Consider the following 19,841-nt stretch of genomic DNA (forward strand, 5'->3'; position numbering starts at 1 on the left):
TTGCATATTGCTAATGTTCTGCACTTGGAGCCACTCCCACCCTCTGTCAGTCCAATGTTCCTTTCTAAGGGATTTCTTTCCAAGACTTCCTCTATGTTGCTTATTCTTCTTTTATATAAAAGTGTCTGCTAATCGCTTAAATGTTATTAATGATAAAAACTCTTTCAGGAGAATCCAGTTATAAGATACATTTTGATTTGGATCTTGGTTTGACAGTGGGCCATTTTGAGTGGAATTTGCATGTTCTCCCTGTGTGCAAGTCATTGGGTACTCTAAATTGACTCTGTAAGTGTGAGAGTGAATGGTTGTTCATCTCTGTATGTTGACCCAGCGATGGACTGGCGACCTGTTCAAAGTGTGACTCTGCTTTTCGATCTATGTCAGTTGGGTTTGGCTCCACCCCTGTGACCCTCTTGTGGAGGATAAAGCAGTTGCCAGTGCAGGAGTTACTGTTATTACCACTTTCAGAGTAAATGGCATAAGCATCAACATCCAAGTCTTAGTTGTGACTGGGAAAATCAATTATTCAATAACACTTGTATACATCTACAACAAACAGCAGTGCTTCACATTAGCCAAAGATATTACTATTGGATATTATGCTAAATGGCCAGTTTACAATCAGCTCTGCAGTCAAATGAACATCTTAATTCTTCTGTAAGAGTGAAACAATTTTACAAACTGAATCCACAAGGTGAAATCATGAGGCTGCAAAGTTGGACACATAACCCTACATAGGGCAAGTGTTTGGGGCCATCGGCTATTTCATAAGGATGTCTTTGGTTGAATGATGTTGTAGAATAGTGTGGCCATGGCTGTACCTTTTATTTAGTCTATACTTGACAAGATGGGTTGGATAGAACCTTTTGGACAGTGGTTCCTGTGCTCACAGCAATACTTGTTATCTTCCTCAAGGGCTTGACTGAAAGAACTCAACAAGTCTTTAAAACAACCATTACAACAACTTAACAACGTAATACATTGCCATGTGTTGTTTGGGGTTTCTGAATCTTGAAATAAGAAAGAGGGGGGAAAATAATAGACTGAAGTGTCACCTTTATTTCTCTTTCTGTTTGCCTCTTGAGTTTGTTGAGCAATCATGTCCCTTCAATTTGTCACATATAGCTGTGGATTGAATTCACAAAAGCAAAACAAACAATTTCAAGATACAATCACAGTTCAACTGCAATCACGAGCCTGTTTTATTTTCCAGGAATCACTATCTCATTATTCGAGAGGGGTACTGAGGAAACTGAAAGTTTATTGTTTCATAATGCCTTTTTTTGTAAACCTAATAATACAAAGTGGTGCTTCGTTATTGTTTTTGATGCAGAAATGAAATTGAGTCTTGCTAGAGATTCCCTACATGTCCATTAAGGCTAGAGTTGTGCCATGTGGAATTTCAATGAACTACCTGAGCTATTTTTAGTTACACTTAGAATGATTTGTCTTTTCCACTTAAGTGTACCGGCGAAAAAAATAGATGAAAGCATGCACACACGGACAGAAGTATCCACAGATAAGAGGCATTGTCAATTACCTGTCAGGACCTATGAAGCATGTGCTTCTCCTAATCCTTAGCCTTATATCTAATCTCTTTTATTCTACCTCACATGGACTACATAACTACATAGAACAACTGAACCACATTGAAGAGGCACAAGTGCCTTAAAAGAAGGGACAAGTGCTCCTTCCACCCTCAGCAGTTCTCTTCAGCTTAAGCTTTATACTGGAAAGAGGAATTGTGTCACCCATTTAGTGACAGCTGCAATAAAACTCCAACATACAGAGATTTTCAACCTGTATCTCGTGAAAAAAATCCAAAGTGCTAAATGGACACAAACATAGCTAACTGCTCAGAGCCATAACCACATACAGCTACTGAGAAGAGGACAAACATTGAGTTCCTCTGCACACATCACTGAGGTTATGTGAACCGACCTGTGTAAACGCTGCGAGGCCAAGAGTATAGTAACCACAAAGGCTTTATTCTTCCTCTGTAGGCTGAAGTTAGAATAGATAATTAGCCTGTTTGTTATTGTTAATGTTACACAGTAGAGAAAAGCAAACTGCTGGAAGGAAAACAACAGGAAAGATCAGCCGTTTCCCATAAGTGGGAAGTCTTTTTTTTTACAACTAATATAAAAGCATAAATGCATGGATCAATCTGCTTCTGCCATAATATCAAACAACATTGTTCACAAACCTTTTTCAGATAATGTCAGGTTATGTCAGGTGATTGAGGTTAAAAAAAACTCAATCTAATATGTTGCACAGCACATGTAAGAGAGACAATCCAACTCCATAAAAAGGTGGTTCCCTCTGCTTGTGAGTTTTGTGTCTAAATAAATCTGCTCTCTCACTAAAGGCATTCATGACATGATGAGAAGGGAAGGGAATTCTAATGACAGCAACAGACAGGAAGTTAGCCAAAAGACAACATCACTGATAGCAGGTTGAGTAGAGTTAAGAACTCACTTGGGTACTGTGTTTAGTTTGATGCAGTGTAGATGGCAAATGACTGATGCATTGTTTTACCCAAAGGAAAACCATCTCTGTGTCCGCTTACTGCTGAGACAGTTCATTACCATGACACAATTCTACTATGCACTTGATTCATTTTGACTTGAACACGCTTGTGCTGCCTAAGATTTGCCAGATGCATCCATCCATACTGGATCACAGAGGCAGCATGCTAATTAAGGTGTTCTACACTTCCCTTTCCACAGCATTATCCTCAAGCTCCTTCCCAGGTCAGATGGATACGCCTTCCAGTGAGTTGTAGGTCCACACCAATACATGGACTGGTAAATAAAAAGCTTTGCCTTGAATCTCAACTCCCTGTTTTCCCCCGACGGACTGTTTCAATCCCTAAATTAGTGCTAACACTGAAAGAATTCACCTGTCCATCTCCTGCTCTGCCTGTCCCTCCCAAGATCCCAAGATACTTGGACTGAGTTTTTGTCAATCTGACATACAGAGTCCTGCAGCCACAAATAAAGCAATAACACACACGAGGGAGTGCTGACGGAGCACAGCTGATATTCACTAGAGTTAGGGTAAAACTCAGTTTTAATACATGTTGTGGGGTTTGGTTAATATTCCTGAAACTAGCTGCTGAAGCAAACATGCCATTGACCCAAAAGGAAGCCATGCACAACAGTCAGGAATTCTGCTTTAATTAAAGAAAAAAAAATATTTATTATCTTTATCTTTACTGTCTTTGCTGTTGTAACAACATACATTTCCTCACTGTGGGACAAATAAAGGACTATCTTATCTTATCTTATTAAGAACCTATAATAGCCTAACTGTCTGAAATGATATATAACATGTAATGGAAATTTCCATGCTGCTTTGTGTTGGTGATCAGACATTTAACCTTTGTTAAACCAGAAAAAAACACATCAAAAATATATTTTCCAAGACATGATTATTCATGACAGTTGAAAACATGGTGTCATCATGTCGTACAATTCATTAAAAAAACAGTTGAAAAATTCAGACATGTACTCATACACTGTTTGTAGGTCAGATGAAGAGGCTCAGGTGTGTAGACAAAGAAAAAAAGAAATTACATTTCCTTCAATTTCTGTGTGGATAGAGCTTATCCTTAACCTTAACCCAACCACAATTCAAATCTTAGCCCAACACTTCATCAGAAATGAGGTTCTACCTCATTAGGACCAGGCTTTGGTGCACATGAGGACTGCTTGTTCCAAAAAAGTGTTCATGACAGAAAAGTGTGCACGCACGCACGCAGTCAAGTAAGATTTACAAAACACTGACTGCACACCAACATGACAAGAGCATGTTTGTGTGTTCAATGGCATTTTTGTGACTTGATGTTTACTTCATCTTTGTACTCATACACACACACACACACACACACACTCAACAAAGAGCATTTAGCGTGAGAAAGGCGCTGTAGGGTGCCTGTGTTCTGAAGGACACTCAGAGTATACAGAGCAGGCCTCGGGGGAGATGTTTCAGTGAACTCAGTCGGTGGCTCATTATAAATGATATTTACTGAGTGCTACAATACGGCTAACAAAACAAGAAGGCAGATTAAAACACATTCGGGAATGTGCTGAATACATCTTAAAGAGGATAAGCTAAAGGAGTAAATATTGCTCATCTCTTAAATGTTTTAATGGAGCTACTGTTCATTGTATATGTGGACAACAGCTAAAGAGTTAAAGTTAAAGAGGAAGACCACAGAGAAGGTTCTTGGGTGTGATGAAGGAGGTCACGAGGACAGTTGGTCAAACAGAAGAGGACACAAGGGACAGGGCACAAGATGGAGGCAGATGATCCACAGTGGCGACCACTAAAGGGTAGATTGCTGCCACGCATGTGTATCTTTGGTTCCTGCTTTCACACAAAATGCATTCAATGACCACATTTTCCAACATTGTTTTCCATCCATACACCACCACTAACATTACACAATGACATTTTCTCAATGTGCTCTTTCAAAACTGTTAAACAAAACAAGATTATGGCAAATTAAATAGATTCCCTGATTAACCCCAATGAAAACATTATTTGTTTAATAGAATTTTAAAAAAACTAACTCAAAACACAACCACAACTTTGCAAATTCCTCTTGTCACTAAACAGACATTAGGTCATGACGTCAAAATGACTTTGTTTACAATAAATGCATGGGTTTAGGAAAATACAGTGATGAAGAAAGAAGAGAATTGAAAAGTAGAATACCCAGAGGACTAAGGAAATAATGAGATGTGCATCACTGAATTTTATAATACAGTAAAATACAGTGTATATGCAATACAGTGACTTCTAATGCCATTTGGATTATTCTGTGGTCTGCTGTAGGATCCAGAGGTTGTTTGCACATCTGAAAATATCGCAGAAACACAGGAAACTATTATTGTTGACATAGCAAATGGCAATAATGTCAGAGATATTTTCACACATCTAACCAAATAGTTAATTTGACCTAATCTCAAGTTATCTCTTCATGGAAACAACATGCTGTGTTTTCTGTCCTAGGACTCTGAAGCCAGTTTAGTAGGTTAGTGAGCTAACGTGTGCAAAATCTGAGTTTTCAGCATCAAAAAAGAGGCTCTCTTTTAACCCACTTAACTGAGGCAGACGCTGGTTGTCAAAAATCCATTATAATATTTAGATTTGTTTGTGTTCAGATGTTTCGGTCTCTCTTGGCTATATTTGCAGAGCATCTGACCTGCCTCAGCATTGTTCTGTCCCACACGTCCCCTATGAAAAAACAAATAGTCCTCCCAAGGTCTGATTTGCAAAAAAAAATCACAATACTTTATTTCACAGCAGTGCTGTGACAACAGAATCTAACCTGCATGCTGACTATTTTCTGTTGCACAACTGCCTAACTTTGCTTTGTTGAGTCATGTATTGATTGACCTTGAATGTGTGTGTGTGTGTGCGAGAGGGAGAGAGAGAGAGATGATGAACTGAGGAAGAATTCTTTTTTGGGGATTTTACAATAATTCTTTTTGTAAAGACATTTCTCTATTTTAATCATTAAGTTTTCAATCAGCAGTTTCTCTAAGTTCATTTTGAATGCACAAATGAACAAGTTAACTGCTAATTGAGCCTGCATATCCGAAACGCAATCTTTTCACAACATTTTCCTGACATTAATCGTAGGAGTTTGAGTTCTTATGCCGCGACACACAGGATTTGGAAAACCTCAGTCCCTGTTTTTTACATTGTATGCCCACCAATAAAACCAATCAGCTCCTGAGGCCTCTGCAGTTGACAATATAGCACATCAATCATAAAACGAAAGAAACTGGACTCAACTCAGTCAGTCAGTCATCATCTAACCGCTTTATCCTCCACCAGAGGGTCGCGGGGGGTGCTGTGCCAATCTCAGCTACATCGGGCGATAGGCGGGGTACACCCTGGACAGTTCGCCAGTCCATCGCAGGGCCACACACAACTAGAGACAAACAACCATTCACTCTCACACTCACTCCAATGGTCAATTTAGAGTGTCCAATTCACCTAATCCCCACATTGCATGTTTTTGGACTGGACTCAACTCATTTGTTGTTATTGTTGTTATTATTGCTGTTAAGTTGTAGACATTCATAATTTCTAGGGGACAAGGGAAACAGTTACAATAACAAAAGTGTTTCTCCTTGTAATGATAAAGTATAATGTATAATGATATTTCACCTGAGCAGTGGCTGACACTGCTCTAATCTAGATGGGGAATCTAATCGCTGGGACCTTGGTACAGAAGATAGAACATCATTCATTACATTTGTAACGTGACTTTCCAAACATCATCTGGAACTGTGTAGCTCATTGCTGATTTTTTAAATTTTTTTCTTTGGAATCACATCATTCCAAGTGAGTCAGACTCTTCTCTGCGTACGTGCCAGTACTTTGGTCTGTTAGGTTCAGTGCCATGGCCTCAAGAGCTCAGACATACAGAATAATCTCATAACATGCCAATCCAAACGGAAAATCATAATAGAATTTACATTCCACAGCTGCCATATCATGTCTTGTTCATTTTTCACAGACATGAAAAAACAAAAAATAAATCAAGATTGAAATTTCCAGTCAACACTATCAACAGGATGTCACAAAAGTCAGTCAGTCAGTCTGTCATCATCTAACCGCTTTATCCTCCACCAGAGGGTCGCGGGGGGTGCTGTGCCAATCTCAGCTACATCGGGCGATAGGCGGGGTACACCCTGGACAGTTCGCCAGTCCATCGCAGGGCCACACACAGCTAGTGACAAACAACCATTCACTCTCACACTCACTCCTACGTGTCCAATTTACCTAATCCCCACATTGCATGTTTTTGGACTGTGGGAGGAAGCCGGAGAACCCGGAGAGAACCCACGCACACACGGGGAGAACATGCAAACTCCATGCAGAAAGGCTCTTGTTCCAACCGGGGCTCGAACCCGGGTCTTCTCGCTGCAAGGCGAGAGTGCTAACCACTAGACCACCGTGTGGCCTGTCACAAAAGTATAATAGTAAAAAGATTTTCAAAGCCACAGCAGAGAACATTTTCACTATAAACTATGGTAATTATTAAGATGTCCCCAATCTTTCTGTTGTGGTATTAACTGAGCACTCACTAAAAATGCTAAAATAATAATAAAAAATTGTCAGTGGTCAGTCAATGGTGGAAGTCACATTGCCAGTTAAAAACTGTAGCTCAAGACTTTGTGATGCACAGTGCACCCAGACCCAGCATCCAACTTTGCAGCAGAAATCTGCTTTATTTTTATTTCATCTCCATGAAGGAGTGTTCATTTTAACTTTTTTTTACCTTTCCACTGATCAGATTTGAGTCTTTATAATCTTCTTTTTCTTTGGTTGTTGGATTCATTTTATCTCAATGGCTGTGTTGTGTAGACACCAAACTTGCCCTCTCACAGTTAGCTCAGTTAGAGCTGTGAACACCCTGTACTGTAACAACATTAACGCATTAGTCAGAATTTAACAAGCTAAAGTAATACATTCATAAAATAATCACTTACAAGTACTGTGGAATGATTGATGCTAATCTTAAATGCCTTTATATGGAACAATTAAAACAATTAAACCACAATTCCTGTATAATTTTCTGAAAAGGACACTGACAGACTTCTCTGTGCAAAAAAAATGAATAAAACCCTGTCCTCTCAGGTATGACCAAACATTGGCTCCGCATGTCTGCTGATTTAGTCCTCTCATAAAGAGGAGCAGGTGGGCTGGATGTGGTTGCAGATATGCTGTAAATGCAATGAGGACAGCAAAGCAGACTCGCCATGACTTGGTGCGACTGCCCACAGCCAGGGAACTGACTCCACATGAGACCTAATTGTTTTTGCCAATGTAATGTATCACATGTCCTCTTTAGCTAAATTAGTGATGAATGTGGTTAGATGGACAGTCACCATGTCTGTCCAGTGGATACTGACATCTTTAGAATAACTGGATGGGACATTGATTTAAGTACAGACACTTAGGGTCTTCAATATTATTTCTAATTAATGTTGCAAATGTGTCAGACTGTACTTTCAAAGTATAAATCTGTCAAAGTGCTGAAGAAAGGTGAGTTAAGTTCTGACGGGCAAGGGTCAAGTGATTACACCACTCACTCACTCACTGCCTACCATTTTATCCTCCACATGAAGGTCGCAGAGGATGGAAACACCCTGGACAGGTCACCAGTCTGTCGCAGAGCCAACATACATTTAAATGTTAGACACTTTTATCCAAAGCGACTTACAAAAGAGGAATAAGCTACACAGACTGACAGAGGGTGAGAGTGCAGAAGTGGATCCAAGTGCAAAAGGAGATACTGCAGGTGAGGGGGTAAGGTAAGTGCTAGGACAGAAGATGCTCTTGGAAGAGCTGGGTCATCAAGAGCTTCTTGACGATAGACAGGGACGACAATCCTTTGATGAACGGTGTAGTCGAGGGGTAACATATGCCTTTATGAGAGTGTTTAAGTAGGTAGGAGCAGACCCATGAAGCACTTTGTAGGCTAGCATCAGTGAGCTAGCATCAGCTGGGTAGCCTGTTGGGTTAAGTATGGCCTGATGTTTCTTATATTGAAATATTGAATTGTACCAAAGGCAACATGATCTGTAAAGGTCATCTGGTCATTAACTCTCTCAATAACACCTTCGGTCAAATTTGAGTGTCCAATTAACTTCATTTGCATGTTTTTCGGACTGTGGCAGGAAGTTGGAGTACCCATGAAAACCCCACCTTGGTTGAACCAGGTTTCCAGGCAGTAACCTTCTTCCTGTGAGGCATTAATGCTAGCCAATGGACTACTATGTGATGTGCAACATTGCTCGTGTATATATATATATATAAAAAAAAGTCAAACTGGAAGTGGAAATATACTGAATAAGCCACTTGGAGCAACTTAAATGGCTGCAAACAGAATTCAAATTGAAAGGAATTCTTTGGGAAAATTAGACTACTTGAGGAGCTAATCAATTAAACAATCTCAATTAATAGTTTCCTCGTCAACAGATCATGTCAGTTTTGTAACTTAAAACAGCCAATAAAGTACAGCGCAAATGAATGCACACTAATGTGATTGACAGCAGGTTTCGTCCAAAAGGGACCTGGTTGCAAGCGATGACTCGGATCTCCTGTTGCCTCCTGTGCAAAAATGTCATAATTTGGCCCATTCTCGAGGCTTCAAACGGGAGTTCAGATTCTTATCGTGTGTAATCTGTATCCCTGGTACAGAACGATCTAATATTAACTGTAGTCACTGTTGGTGGTGGCCTTTTTGCAGTAGCTGACGTCTTTATAGTTGCATTTGTGCCTTCATCTTGTCTTTCCTTTGCTGCTTCTAAACCTTGTCTGTCCTTTGTAAATAAGGAATTGAATTAATGTGTAACAGTACAAAGAAGGCCTACATGGCAGCTGGGTGGTTCTTGATTATTTTTCACTATATTTACTATATTGTTATCCACCAGCAGTAAAGTCAGTAAAAAAGATGGGGCTATATATCACATTATAGCGGACAAAGCAATAGTGCAACATCTTTAGCTGATGTTTTCCCATGTGTGCCTTATTTGTCCACTCAGTGACTCTGCCTCTTGACCTTTCCTATCCTTCAGGCTCCCTGGTGAGTTGTGCAGGCCTGTCCTTTTATTTAAGCTATGCACACTCTAGCCTGGGGATAACAGCTGCTGTGTCACTGGATAACTTCATAGCTTTGCCTGAAGGCATTCAGTTTTTTAACTGAGGCGGTCACTGCTGGGTTGACAGCGCCTGGTGGCAGTTTAGATAATCTGACTGATGTTGCTCAGTCTTATCTTTGCAAGGGGGAATAATAGACACTTTTTGAGGTGACTGAAACTGATACAGAGTGTTTTTCTTTTGTTCCTTTTTAAAGGTGACTATTTTGCATAAAACTACAAGACGTACACACTACTGATGCAAAAACCTAAGGCATTTAACACTTTTCAATGAGAGAGGTCTTTTCATAGCTCGATTTAAAGGCACGCTCTCTTGTGGAGACTGTGAATGCAACAGTGTGGAGACTGTGAATGTGATTTGTGGGTGGAGCTGTAGGTTGAGACCTGCTGTACCAGCTCTGACTCTGATATCAGGGTGTTGTTACACAGTATGCCTCCAGTGGAAAACCACTGCATGAAAGAAATGGACAAACATGTATTCTATTTTTTGTTTGTTTGTTTGCTTTTATTATTTTTGTTGTTGTAAGTAAAAAGGTGTTGTTTTTTGGAGCTGTCTGATTTTCCAGACACCACTTGCCTAATCATGCATGCACATGCCTGCAGCTGTAGCCTATTGCCTTTTTATTTAGATTTTATCTATATTCTTCACTTGACCTGCAATTTTTTGACTGTGAGGACGCCCGTTTATTTGTTTTTCTTCCCACTGGAAACTGACGTGAGAGTGAAGACAGCGTTGACAATGCTTTCTTTCCTTTCAAACTCCCTCTAAAGTTCTCTTTATGGCTTTCCAAAATGCCAGAACATAATTTGAACGACAGCAATCATGGGATCTTTTTTGCTCCTGGTTTAAATGGCTCCATTTCGTTTCCAAACGACAGCATCTCGACTTGTAGGAACTTCACTTTGGACTCGCAGGTTGTCGGGGTCGGCATCTTTCTCTCCGTTTTTATCTTGGTCGCGATTGCTGGAAACATTTTAGTCATCCTGTCTGTGGTGTGCAATAAACATTTGCAGACAGTCACAAACTTCTTCATCGTGAACTTGGCCATCGCAGACCTGCTGCTGAGCACCATTGTACTGCCCTTCTCTGCATCTTTGGAGGTGATGGGATGCTGGGTGTTTGGACGCGTTTTCTGTAACATCTGGGCAGCGGTGGATGTGCTCTGTTGCACCGCATCCATCCTCAGCCTCTGCATCATCTCCGTCGACCGCTACATTGGGGTAAAATACTGCCTCAAATACCCGAGTATCATGACAGAGAGGAGGGCTGTGTACATTTTAGTGGTGGTTTGGGTGTCATCCACTGTCATCTCTGTCGGACCGCTGCTGGGCTGGAAGGAACCGCCGCCTGTGGATGAAAGCATCTGCCGAATCACGGAGGAGCCGGGCTACGCGCTCTTCTCCTCTCTCTTCTCTTTCTACCTCCCGCTCTCGGTCATCCTCATCATGTATTTTCGGGTGTACGTGGTGGCCCGCAGGACTACCAAAAGCCTGGAGGCGGGCGTCAAACGGGAGAGAAACAAGTCGATGGACGTGGTTCTCCGGATACACTGTCGCAGCGTGCTTGAGGACGCGCGCACGGCCAGTTCAAAAACCAGCAAAAACCACCCGTTCCGAAGTTCGCTCTCTGTGCGTCTGATGAAGTTTTCCAGGGAAAAAAGAGCGGCCAAAACCCTCGCCATCGTCGTGGGGATGTTTATTTTCTGCTGGCTGCCCTTTTTCTTCTTTCTTCCAATGGGTATGTCAAATGACTTTATTTCTCTGATCTTCTGTGTGCGCCTTTCCCTGGCATCAGGTGCACTTTACATCCTAATTTATGTTTCCTCAAACAAACCGATGCCTAAACACAAGTCGACAGCATGTTTTTCGGATTCACTCTTGGCCTAATGATGATGGTAGATGTAAATTGCAACAATTGAATTGTGAATTAGGAATTCCCATGTGTAATTTCTGTAAACACTATGCAGGAGCAGGCCAATATTACACCAACTGAACTAAATTAACAATAACAATTTTTTATATATGTATATATATATATATACATATATAAAAATATATATAAAGATATATACATATATAAAAATATATATACACATACATACATATATATATATACATATACATATGTGTGTGTCCCTGGTATGTTGCAAAAATCCCAGCTGTTTGTTGATGTCTTTGCAGAATTATTACATCAAAGGACAGGAGGATGATCAGACAGAAAGTGAGATTAAAAACAAATAAATGATTGCACTCACTATAGATAGTTAATAGCTCGTAAAAAATAGTTAAAGTCCTTTCGGTGGGGATGGCCAGTGTGTTGGCTCCATATAAATCAAACTGAAAATGCCACTTGCATATAAAGCTGCATGTGCAGTCTTCACAGACACACACACGCACACACACACAAATCACTAAAGATGGCCTCATGAATTTTCATCTTGCATACATTTCTCATAAGTGACCGTCAAAGCCATTATTAACAAACGGCCCACATCTTACTGCACCCTCATTCTTGCTGCACCTCTGGATTTATAGAATAAAAGCAAAGCCTACGGGAAATACAATGGATGCTAATTATGCATGCTGCAAAGGACAGCTTTACTTGTAACAAGGAGTCCACAACAGTTAGAGGCTGAGTGAAGACTTGAATAGGTTTTCAAATGCATTTAAAACACAGTTGCCACATTACATTCCTAGTCACCTGCCAATAGGTACACACCAAGTTTTGAGCATTTAGCATTAATTACACCACTGTTTCTTTGGTGACATGAATCCAAACAGTACATTGATTTCATGTTTGCAATTTCAAACTGTTTTTTTTTTTTTTTAAATATGAGAATCAAATCTATATTTATTATTATGTTTACAATTCAGGAACAATGAAGATATTTTGTTTTTCAATGTAAATGTAATTAAACTATAATTTGGTAGATTGATCCTGGTATGTGGGGTTTCAGATACATCGTTGTCAGGTATTGTGGTGAACCTTTTTTCAAAAAAAGTATGTTAGTACTCTGCCATTTTTTTAAATAGCTGTAATGTTGGTGGGTGGCCATTAGAGGGCACTGCTTCATCACTCTCGACATGAGAAGACTCTCATGGACCTTTAAATTGAGACTAATAGCACAGGCACATACACATAGAGAGAGAACTAGCCACTTACCCTAACATGAACATCCACAACTAAATACCTTATAATCACTATCGCTCCTCTGCACATGACCAAATCATCACCTTGTTTCTCTTCCTTTATTTCCAAATGTTAAACATGAGTTGTCCCTCGAATATGCAAATTTATAATCTTGTCACTCCTGGACACACCCAATGAAAATCTCAGTATCTTCAGCTCTGCCATCTCCACTTCCACCTGTCTATCAGAAAGTGCCACTTTCTCCAAGACATAGATCATAACAGGTCTCACTACTATCTTGGAGACCTTCCCTTTCACTTATGCTGCTGTCCTGTCTCACATCATCCCTGACACTCGTCTCCACCCACTCCACCTTGCGCGCACTCTCATCTTCATCTTCCCTGTGCACTGTCCATTGCTCTGGATACTTGACCACAGGTATTTAAACTCATCCACTGTCGCTACCTCTACTCCTTACATCTTCTTTCCACTCTTCATCCTCTTCCGAGCTGCTCTCACTTCCTCCTTAGTAATCCTCTGCACTTCCTGAGGCACTATCTCCCCTTCAAATGTTCTAAGCTCTCTGTCTCTGTCTCATTTTCCTAATTTACTCATTCATCCTCAAAGTCTTTCTTCCGTCTTCTCAACACTGTCTGTTTTCTTGTTAGAACATTTCCATCTCTGTCCTTAGTCACTTGCTGCACATCCTTTCCAGCTCTGATACAAGTCCTTCCCACCTTCCTTAGTTCACAGCCTTGCTTACACCTTAGCGTAAGCCTTTCCCTTTGCCGCACACCTAGACTCCTAACACTTCTTCATCTCCCTGTCCCACTTTTTCTCTGCCATCCTCTTCCTTTGGATACTTTCCTGTACTTCCTCATTGGTGCACATATTCACTGAACCATAGGTCCTTGGCGGTCACACAAGCTCACAGTCCTCAGTTCTGTAACTGAGGACTGGTCAGGATTCTGTCGGTTTGTGCTCAAACAGGAATCGAGTTTCGGTCTTGGAAATCAGATAAATCTCGACACACCACAATAGTTGTCACTTAGTTTCAAAGCATTAATTTGTTACTTGACTTTATGATTTGTGGATGATTTAGGATGAGGATTATGTTCCAGAGATCAGACATAAAAATGACTGTTATTAAAGGCAATAAAAACAAAACATCAAATCAAAATACCTGTTGCCATGATTGAGCGTCAGATTAGAGAATCACTTGCTGTTTGCCTTTAAGATAATGTCATTTATTCTTATTGCACAAATAATGGATGTGAACGTGAATGTCCAACGATCATGATGCTGAGAAATGTATGTACAAAAAAGCATAATATGACACACAAATTTGAGTCAGACAGCAGAGGAGCAGTTTCAGGATCTCCTTAAAAATCATTTTATATATATATATATATACACTCCTTCATACTATAAACCTAAAGATGTATACAGATGTCAATTTAACTGTAGAAATATGAGTTATTGGAAATATTTGTAAATGTTCTTACCCAAATTAGGTTCAGACAAAAGTATTTTCTTGTCAAAGCAATGAGCTGATTTCTAGAATTTATTATAAAGTTTATTACCTCCACCAATGAGGTAATGTATTTGACCATGTTTGTCTGTGAGGAGATTCCTTCAAAGGGTAAGATATTCCCACATGGGGAAATGTGCATAAAGGATAGATTTGGATGAAATTATTATAAGATATTTATATTTATGACTATTTATATATGACTATTTACCCTTGTGAGATTGACATTGTAGGAAACTGAGCAGCCTTGGTGGTGGAGGATTGGATATAGGTTGGTAATTTGAAAGGTTTATCTGATTTAATATGGAGCCATTAGTTAATGGAAAAACATCCTTAAACAGTTTAGTGGGGATGGGATCTAACTGGCAAGTTAATGGATTGGATGATGATACTTCTCATCTCATTTACTCAATAATCCATACTTTCTACCTCCACAGGTTCATTCTTCCCAACACTGAAGCCATCTGAAACTGTGTTCAAGGTGGTGTTTTGGCTGGGCTACTTCAACAGCTGCATCAACCCCATAATCTACCCCTGCTCTAGCAAAGAGTTCCAGAGGGCTTTCACTCGGCTGCTCAAGTGCCAGTGTCACCAAAGACGCAGAGTTCTTCGTCGCTTCTATGACCAGCGGTGGAGGTCATTCAAGGGAATGACAAGGGATCAGAGAGCAGACTATAAGCCTGGCTACGCTGTGCATGATTCCTGTGGAAATTCTCTGTTGCACAAAGGGAAAGGGAACTCCGTTGATTTCAAGAGATGGAGCCTGTTTCCACCCCTGCAAAAGTCATCTTTCCAGCTTAAGGAGAAAGTGAATAATCTGTCAAATAAAATCAAGGGAGGGACAGGGAAAAGTACTCTACCTGCAGTGGACCAGTTTGACATAGTCGACACAGTTTCAATGGGGATTTTTAACTCATGTGAACAGAACAGTTATCCATTTTATGATCTGGCAGACTGCTATGGCCTGAAAGAAACTGACATTTAGAGGGTGACTGGAGAATGTTCTATTTATTTTTCAACAGGCCGTAATGGACCAGCATGCAAGGAAGACTGAGAAAGGGCATAAAAAAAATCTGAGAATCAAATGTTGATGATGTTGAAGTTATGAGCTGAGATAAGAGCACTCACGCCAGCAACACTTCATTTAAAATCGTCATCATCATCATCATGTTTATTTCAATAAGACGTCATGTGACATGATTTAAGCCACATTTTGGAAGTGCACACTGAAATGTTCAACTCCTTTTGCTTTATTTTACTGTTGTATTGACATTACACACTCAACATTTGACAGGTTTTCACACTTCTGGTGAGATACACGAGTGTCATTACTACTGTTTTACTTCCTGTCAGTCTCCTTGTCTTCAAGTCTCCTTGTATTAGCCAGCACTGAATGGTTGTTAGTTTTATGTCATCTTATTTCAAACATAAAAGTGCAATTATTTTGATTGTTGATTGAATTATTGTACTTCATCTGACATTTGTCTATTGTGACAAGGCATTATAAAGATAAGAGGTCAGTAGAGATGCTGCATAATATTTATTTTAGCAGTTAACTTTATCTCAGTTGATATGCTCACTCGTTGCAATATCATAAGAAGTCTACTTGGCCACCAAATTATTACTTACATTATCATGTGAGTGCTAATGTAAAATAAGTGGGTTTTTTGTACATTTTGATGTTATGATTATGTCAAAGAAATGTAATAAAAATCAATTCAGCCAATAACTGTTTTCACTTTGATGGTATTATTAATCACCTACCCCATAGTGACCTTTCAGCATAATGTTCGTTAAGTAATTTGAGCGAGAGAGAGAGGGAGAAAATGAGAGACAGAATGACATTTCCACTCTCGCTCAACTCCAAAGTCCATATAGAGAAACTCAGCATTTTTACATCATGGCACACATGAGTTGTTAATACTGCTGCCTCCATCTTGTGTCTTTAGGCTTAGGTATCTTTTATTCAGGTGTGACACAACAATGCAGCAGTAACTCAGCAGCACCTGTGTATCTGCAACAGAAAGCCGCAAATATATTCTTAAAATCTTGTGGATTTAAGCAGGCTGTGCTTTTGGGAAGTGCCTTTATTGAAAGATCAAAATGTTGCACCTTTACGGACATGCACATTATGCACAAGGCAGACTAAGATTGTGTAATTAGTACATATAGCCAACCGTAAAACTACACAGATTGTCATAGTAAATAAAATGAAGCACAAGCATATGTGTGTATGATATTCATTCAATTTAAAAATGTACAATTAAAAACTGTGCTCTCAAGTGTTATCATCTATATACTTTTGCCTTTTGTTGTGTCCTTCTGAACAAATTGCACATTGTGATATTTTTGTGACACTGAAACATCAACGACTTTTAAAATGAATTGACCTTTGCTGTTAGGTTTTGCTGTAAAGATTGCGCAGCAGAGACACATAAACGTAAGAGAGTCACTGGAGTTTATTGTCCCAAAAACTAAAGGAGGTGGCAGGGGGCTGGCTGGCTTATAGAAGATAAGACACAGAGAATACAAAACATCAAAGGCATGATAAGGCAGCCTGGGAACAAAAGAAAAGAAAAGAATTGCAAAGAAACACTAAAATAGTGAAAGAAAACTGGCAAATAGTTGCATCAACAATATAGCGCTGACAGACAGAAGACACGTGGCAGTGAGTGCTGAAGTGATGAGCAGGCTTTTATATGGAGGTTGATGAGGAATAGGAAACAGGTGTGCCTTGTCAGCTGCCACGCCCCCCTGCAACACATACCCTGCAAGAGGAAACTGAGAGCACAAAACAAGAGAAGAACACAAACTCTACAAAAGTCTTTCTTTGTTTACCTGTTTTGACACGGGCACCATGCTGTGTCACCCTCTAGTTATTTTTCAAATGTGCCATTTAGCTTAATTATAGCAATGTTCCATTAAACTATTCAAATTTTAGACATAAACATATGAGGAGATTGATCATCTTTGCTTTTTGGAGTTGGAGTTCGGAGATGAAGCTCTGCACAAATGTTACAATAATGACGTTGGTGTTACAAAGTGGAAATGTTTTTGAACACATGTATCAAAAACACAGCTTCAGATAACATTTATTATATTATGTTTCACCTTTTTGTCTCTAGGAATCAGTTGCAAGAGCCTTCTGTATGTTAATGTCAAGCATGGCATAAAATTCAGCAAATAGATCAGCGTGTGCAGTCACATCAAGGCAACAAAAAAAACTCACTCAATAATTGCTTAATCTGAGATAGTAGTCATCTACTGTAAATAAATACAGCATCTTAGTTTTAGCCAGCATTATGAATGCATTTGATTTCCAAAGATATAAACCCTTACTGTTAATCATGCTAATCTTTATATGCCTACACAAAATTTACAAATACAATTATTATTATTATTTTATGATTTGTCTGCATGTTCATTTGCCTCTTTCCTTGTGTGAGATAGCTCCATACCAGGGGAAGATCCAGACAGACATACTCTGCAGCCTATGAACATGAAGAACGCCCTACGGAAAGAGCGATTGAAGAAAACATACAGGAAGGGATTCAGGGATGAGTTGATATATCCTAGCCATAAAAATATATCCCAGACAACCACTTCGGTGCTGTAGTCAATAAATGGGTCCACAATGTTGACTGTAAAGAAAGGCATCCAGAAAATTAGGAAAACTCCCATGATGATACCCAACGTTTTTGCTGCCTTTCTCTCTCTCTTTATATTGTTTCGGTGTCTTTGTTTCTTGCTCGAATCTTTGCCCACACCAGCAGCCATCTGGCTTTCCATGGCACTGATCTGTCGGGCTTGCCTTTTGGCGGCTTTGAAGATCCTCCAGTATGCTACTAACATGATAGCCATTGGCAAGTAAAAGGCTACCAAGGAAGCCATTACAGCATAAATGCGATTGACCAAGAACACGCACGCGTCTTTCGGGAGTAAGATGTCCACACCAGCAACATGAAGATCTAGCATTATGGGGCCAAAGGAAATAAGCATGGGAACAACCCAACATACAACAATGAGGAAAGCTACCTGCCTGCTGGACATCTTTAAAGCATAAATTAATGGGTTGCAGACTGCATAGTAGCGGTCAAAGGCAATGCAGCTGAGATGGAATATGGAGGCAGTGCAAAGCATAACGTCTAGGCTGGAGTGAAGTCGACAGAAAAGGGCACCAAAGTACCAGCATCCCTCTACAGTCCGAATCATACTGTAGGGCATCACAATGAGGCCAACGAGACAGTCAGCCACTGCCAAAGACATCACAAAGGAATTTGTGGGTGACTGCAACTGCTTGAAGTAGGCAATAGACAAGACCACCAGGAAGTTTCCCACCACTGTGCAGGCAATGCTGACAAAAAAGAAGGCATAAAGAAAAACACGAGAGGCCTGGGTCCTCAGGGTTGTACAGGACTGAAGTTGAATCTGAAGAGACATGTTAGTATCTCTGAGCAATTCCAGGCTGCTGTTGTCCATTTTCTATTGAAATCTGTCAAAACAAAACAGATACAGTTGTAAGTAAGAAGTGCATGGCTTTTACAGCTGCATCGAACGATTATTTTCACAATCTGTCTATTATTTTCACGATTAAGCAAGTAATCGTTTGGTCCATAAAACATCAGAAAACTTGTGTTCGTCAGTGTTTGTCAAATCTGGAAATGATGATGTCCTCGAATGTCTTGTTTTGTCCACAAACCAAAATGATTACATTTGAATGATTTCTTTGTTATATGGAGCAAAGAAATGAAGAAAATATTCACATTCACAAGATGAAAAAATCTTCAAACTGATTAATCGATGATCAAAAGAGATGACCATTATTTTAGTAATTGATTAATAATCGATTCATCGAGTAATTGTTTCAGCTCTATTTGTTTTGATATGGCAGTAAGAAAGGCAATGGAGCATTTAGCTTGGGCCAATTTATGCGACATTAGCATTGGAAAAGTGAAAAGTATATGTCAGACTCATTTGCTGCATCATGGCTATTTGGCATGAGTTCATTTCAGAACTATGAGCTTTAGTTTCATGTGCAATTCATGTAAGAGTGTGGTGTGGAAAGGCCTTTCTTCTGACAATCTTATCCAAAATCTCATCTCTTTGCCTCATTAAAAAACAGATGTTCTTTTCATTACACAGATCTTGATGCTCCTCGTAGAATATCACTGGTTTTGCATATCTTATAAACCAAGAAAAAATAAATACAAGGAAGTGCCAAAAAACACCTAATGTTGCTTGAGAGGTCAAAGACTTCTCCAAACAAACATGAGACCTCACTGGGGCTTCATGGAGCAAAAGTTTATGGTACAGTCACCACAATTACATAATCGTAACATTTCCTTTGTGAACGATTAGATATTCATATTCATATTGTACCGTTTCTGTCCTTTCATGTGTCACATAGCAGAACACACATGACGGCAATGAGCTGAATTATATGAAATTCCAAGTGCCCGTGGTGTAAACACAGAGTAGTTGTTGCAGATGATTT

At 39.7% G+C, this 19,841-nt stretch overlaps 2 protein-coding genes across 2 annotated transcripts; one reads left to right on the forward strand and one right to left on the reverse strand.

Annotated features, from left to right (window-relative positions):
- The first annotated feature begins 10,126 nt into the window (after positions 1–10,126).
- Positions 10,127–16,044, forward strand: adra1d (adrenoceptor alpha 1D). The gene is made up of 2 exons (XM_044027603.1): positions 10,127–11,424; positions 14,785–16,044. The coding sequence occupies exons 1-2, from the start codon at positions 10,479–10,481 to the stop codon at positions 15,330–15,332; spliced, it is 1,494 nt and encodes a 497-aa protein (XP_043883538.1). The 5' UTR covers positions 10,127–10,478; the 3' UTR covers positions 15,333–16,044.
- Positions 16,045–17,749: 1,705 nt separating this feature from the next.
- On the reverse strand, positions 17,750–18,835 carry LOC122770966 (5-hydroxytryptamine receptor 4). The gene has a single exon (XM_044028203.1). The coding sequence runs from the start codon at positions 18,824–18,826 to the stop codon at positions 17,750–17,752; it is 1,077 nt and encodes a 358-aa protein (XP_043884138.1). The 5' UTR covers positions 18,827–18,835.
- Positions 18,836–19,841: the final 1,006 nt, after the last annotated feature.

Source organism: Solea senegalensis, linkage group LG6 (genome assembly GCF_019176455.1).
Source record: "Solea senegalensis isolate Sse05_10M linkage group LG6, IFAPA_SoseM_1, whole genome shotgun sequence".
Lineage (NCBI taxonomy): Eukaryota > Metazoa > Chordata > Actinopteri > Pleuronectiformes > Soleidae > Solea > Solea senegalensis.

Coding starts and splice junctions, on each gene's coding strand:
- adra1d (XM_044027603.1), top strand. CDS start 10,479: ATGCCAGAACATAATTTGAACGACAGCAATCATGGGATCTTTTTTGCT. Junction 11,425..14,784: donor TTTCTTCTTTCTTCCAATGG/GTATGTCAAATG, acceptor CTACCTCCACAG/GTTCATTCTTCCCAACACTG.
- LOC122770966 (XM_044028203.1), bottom strand. CDS start 18,826: ATGGACAACAGCAGCCTGGAATTGCTCAGAGATACTAACATGTCTCTT.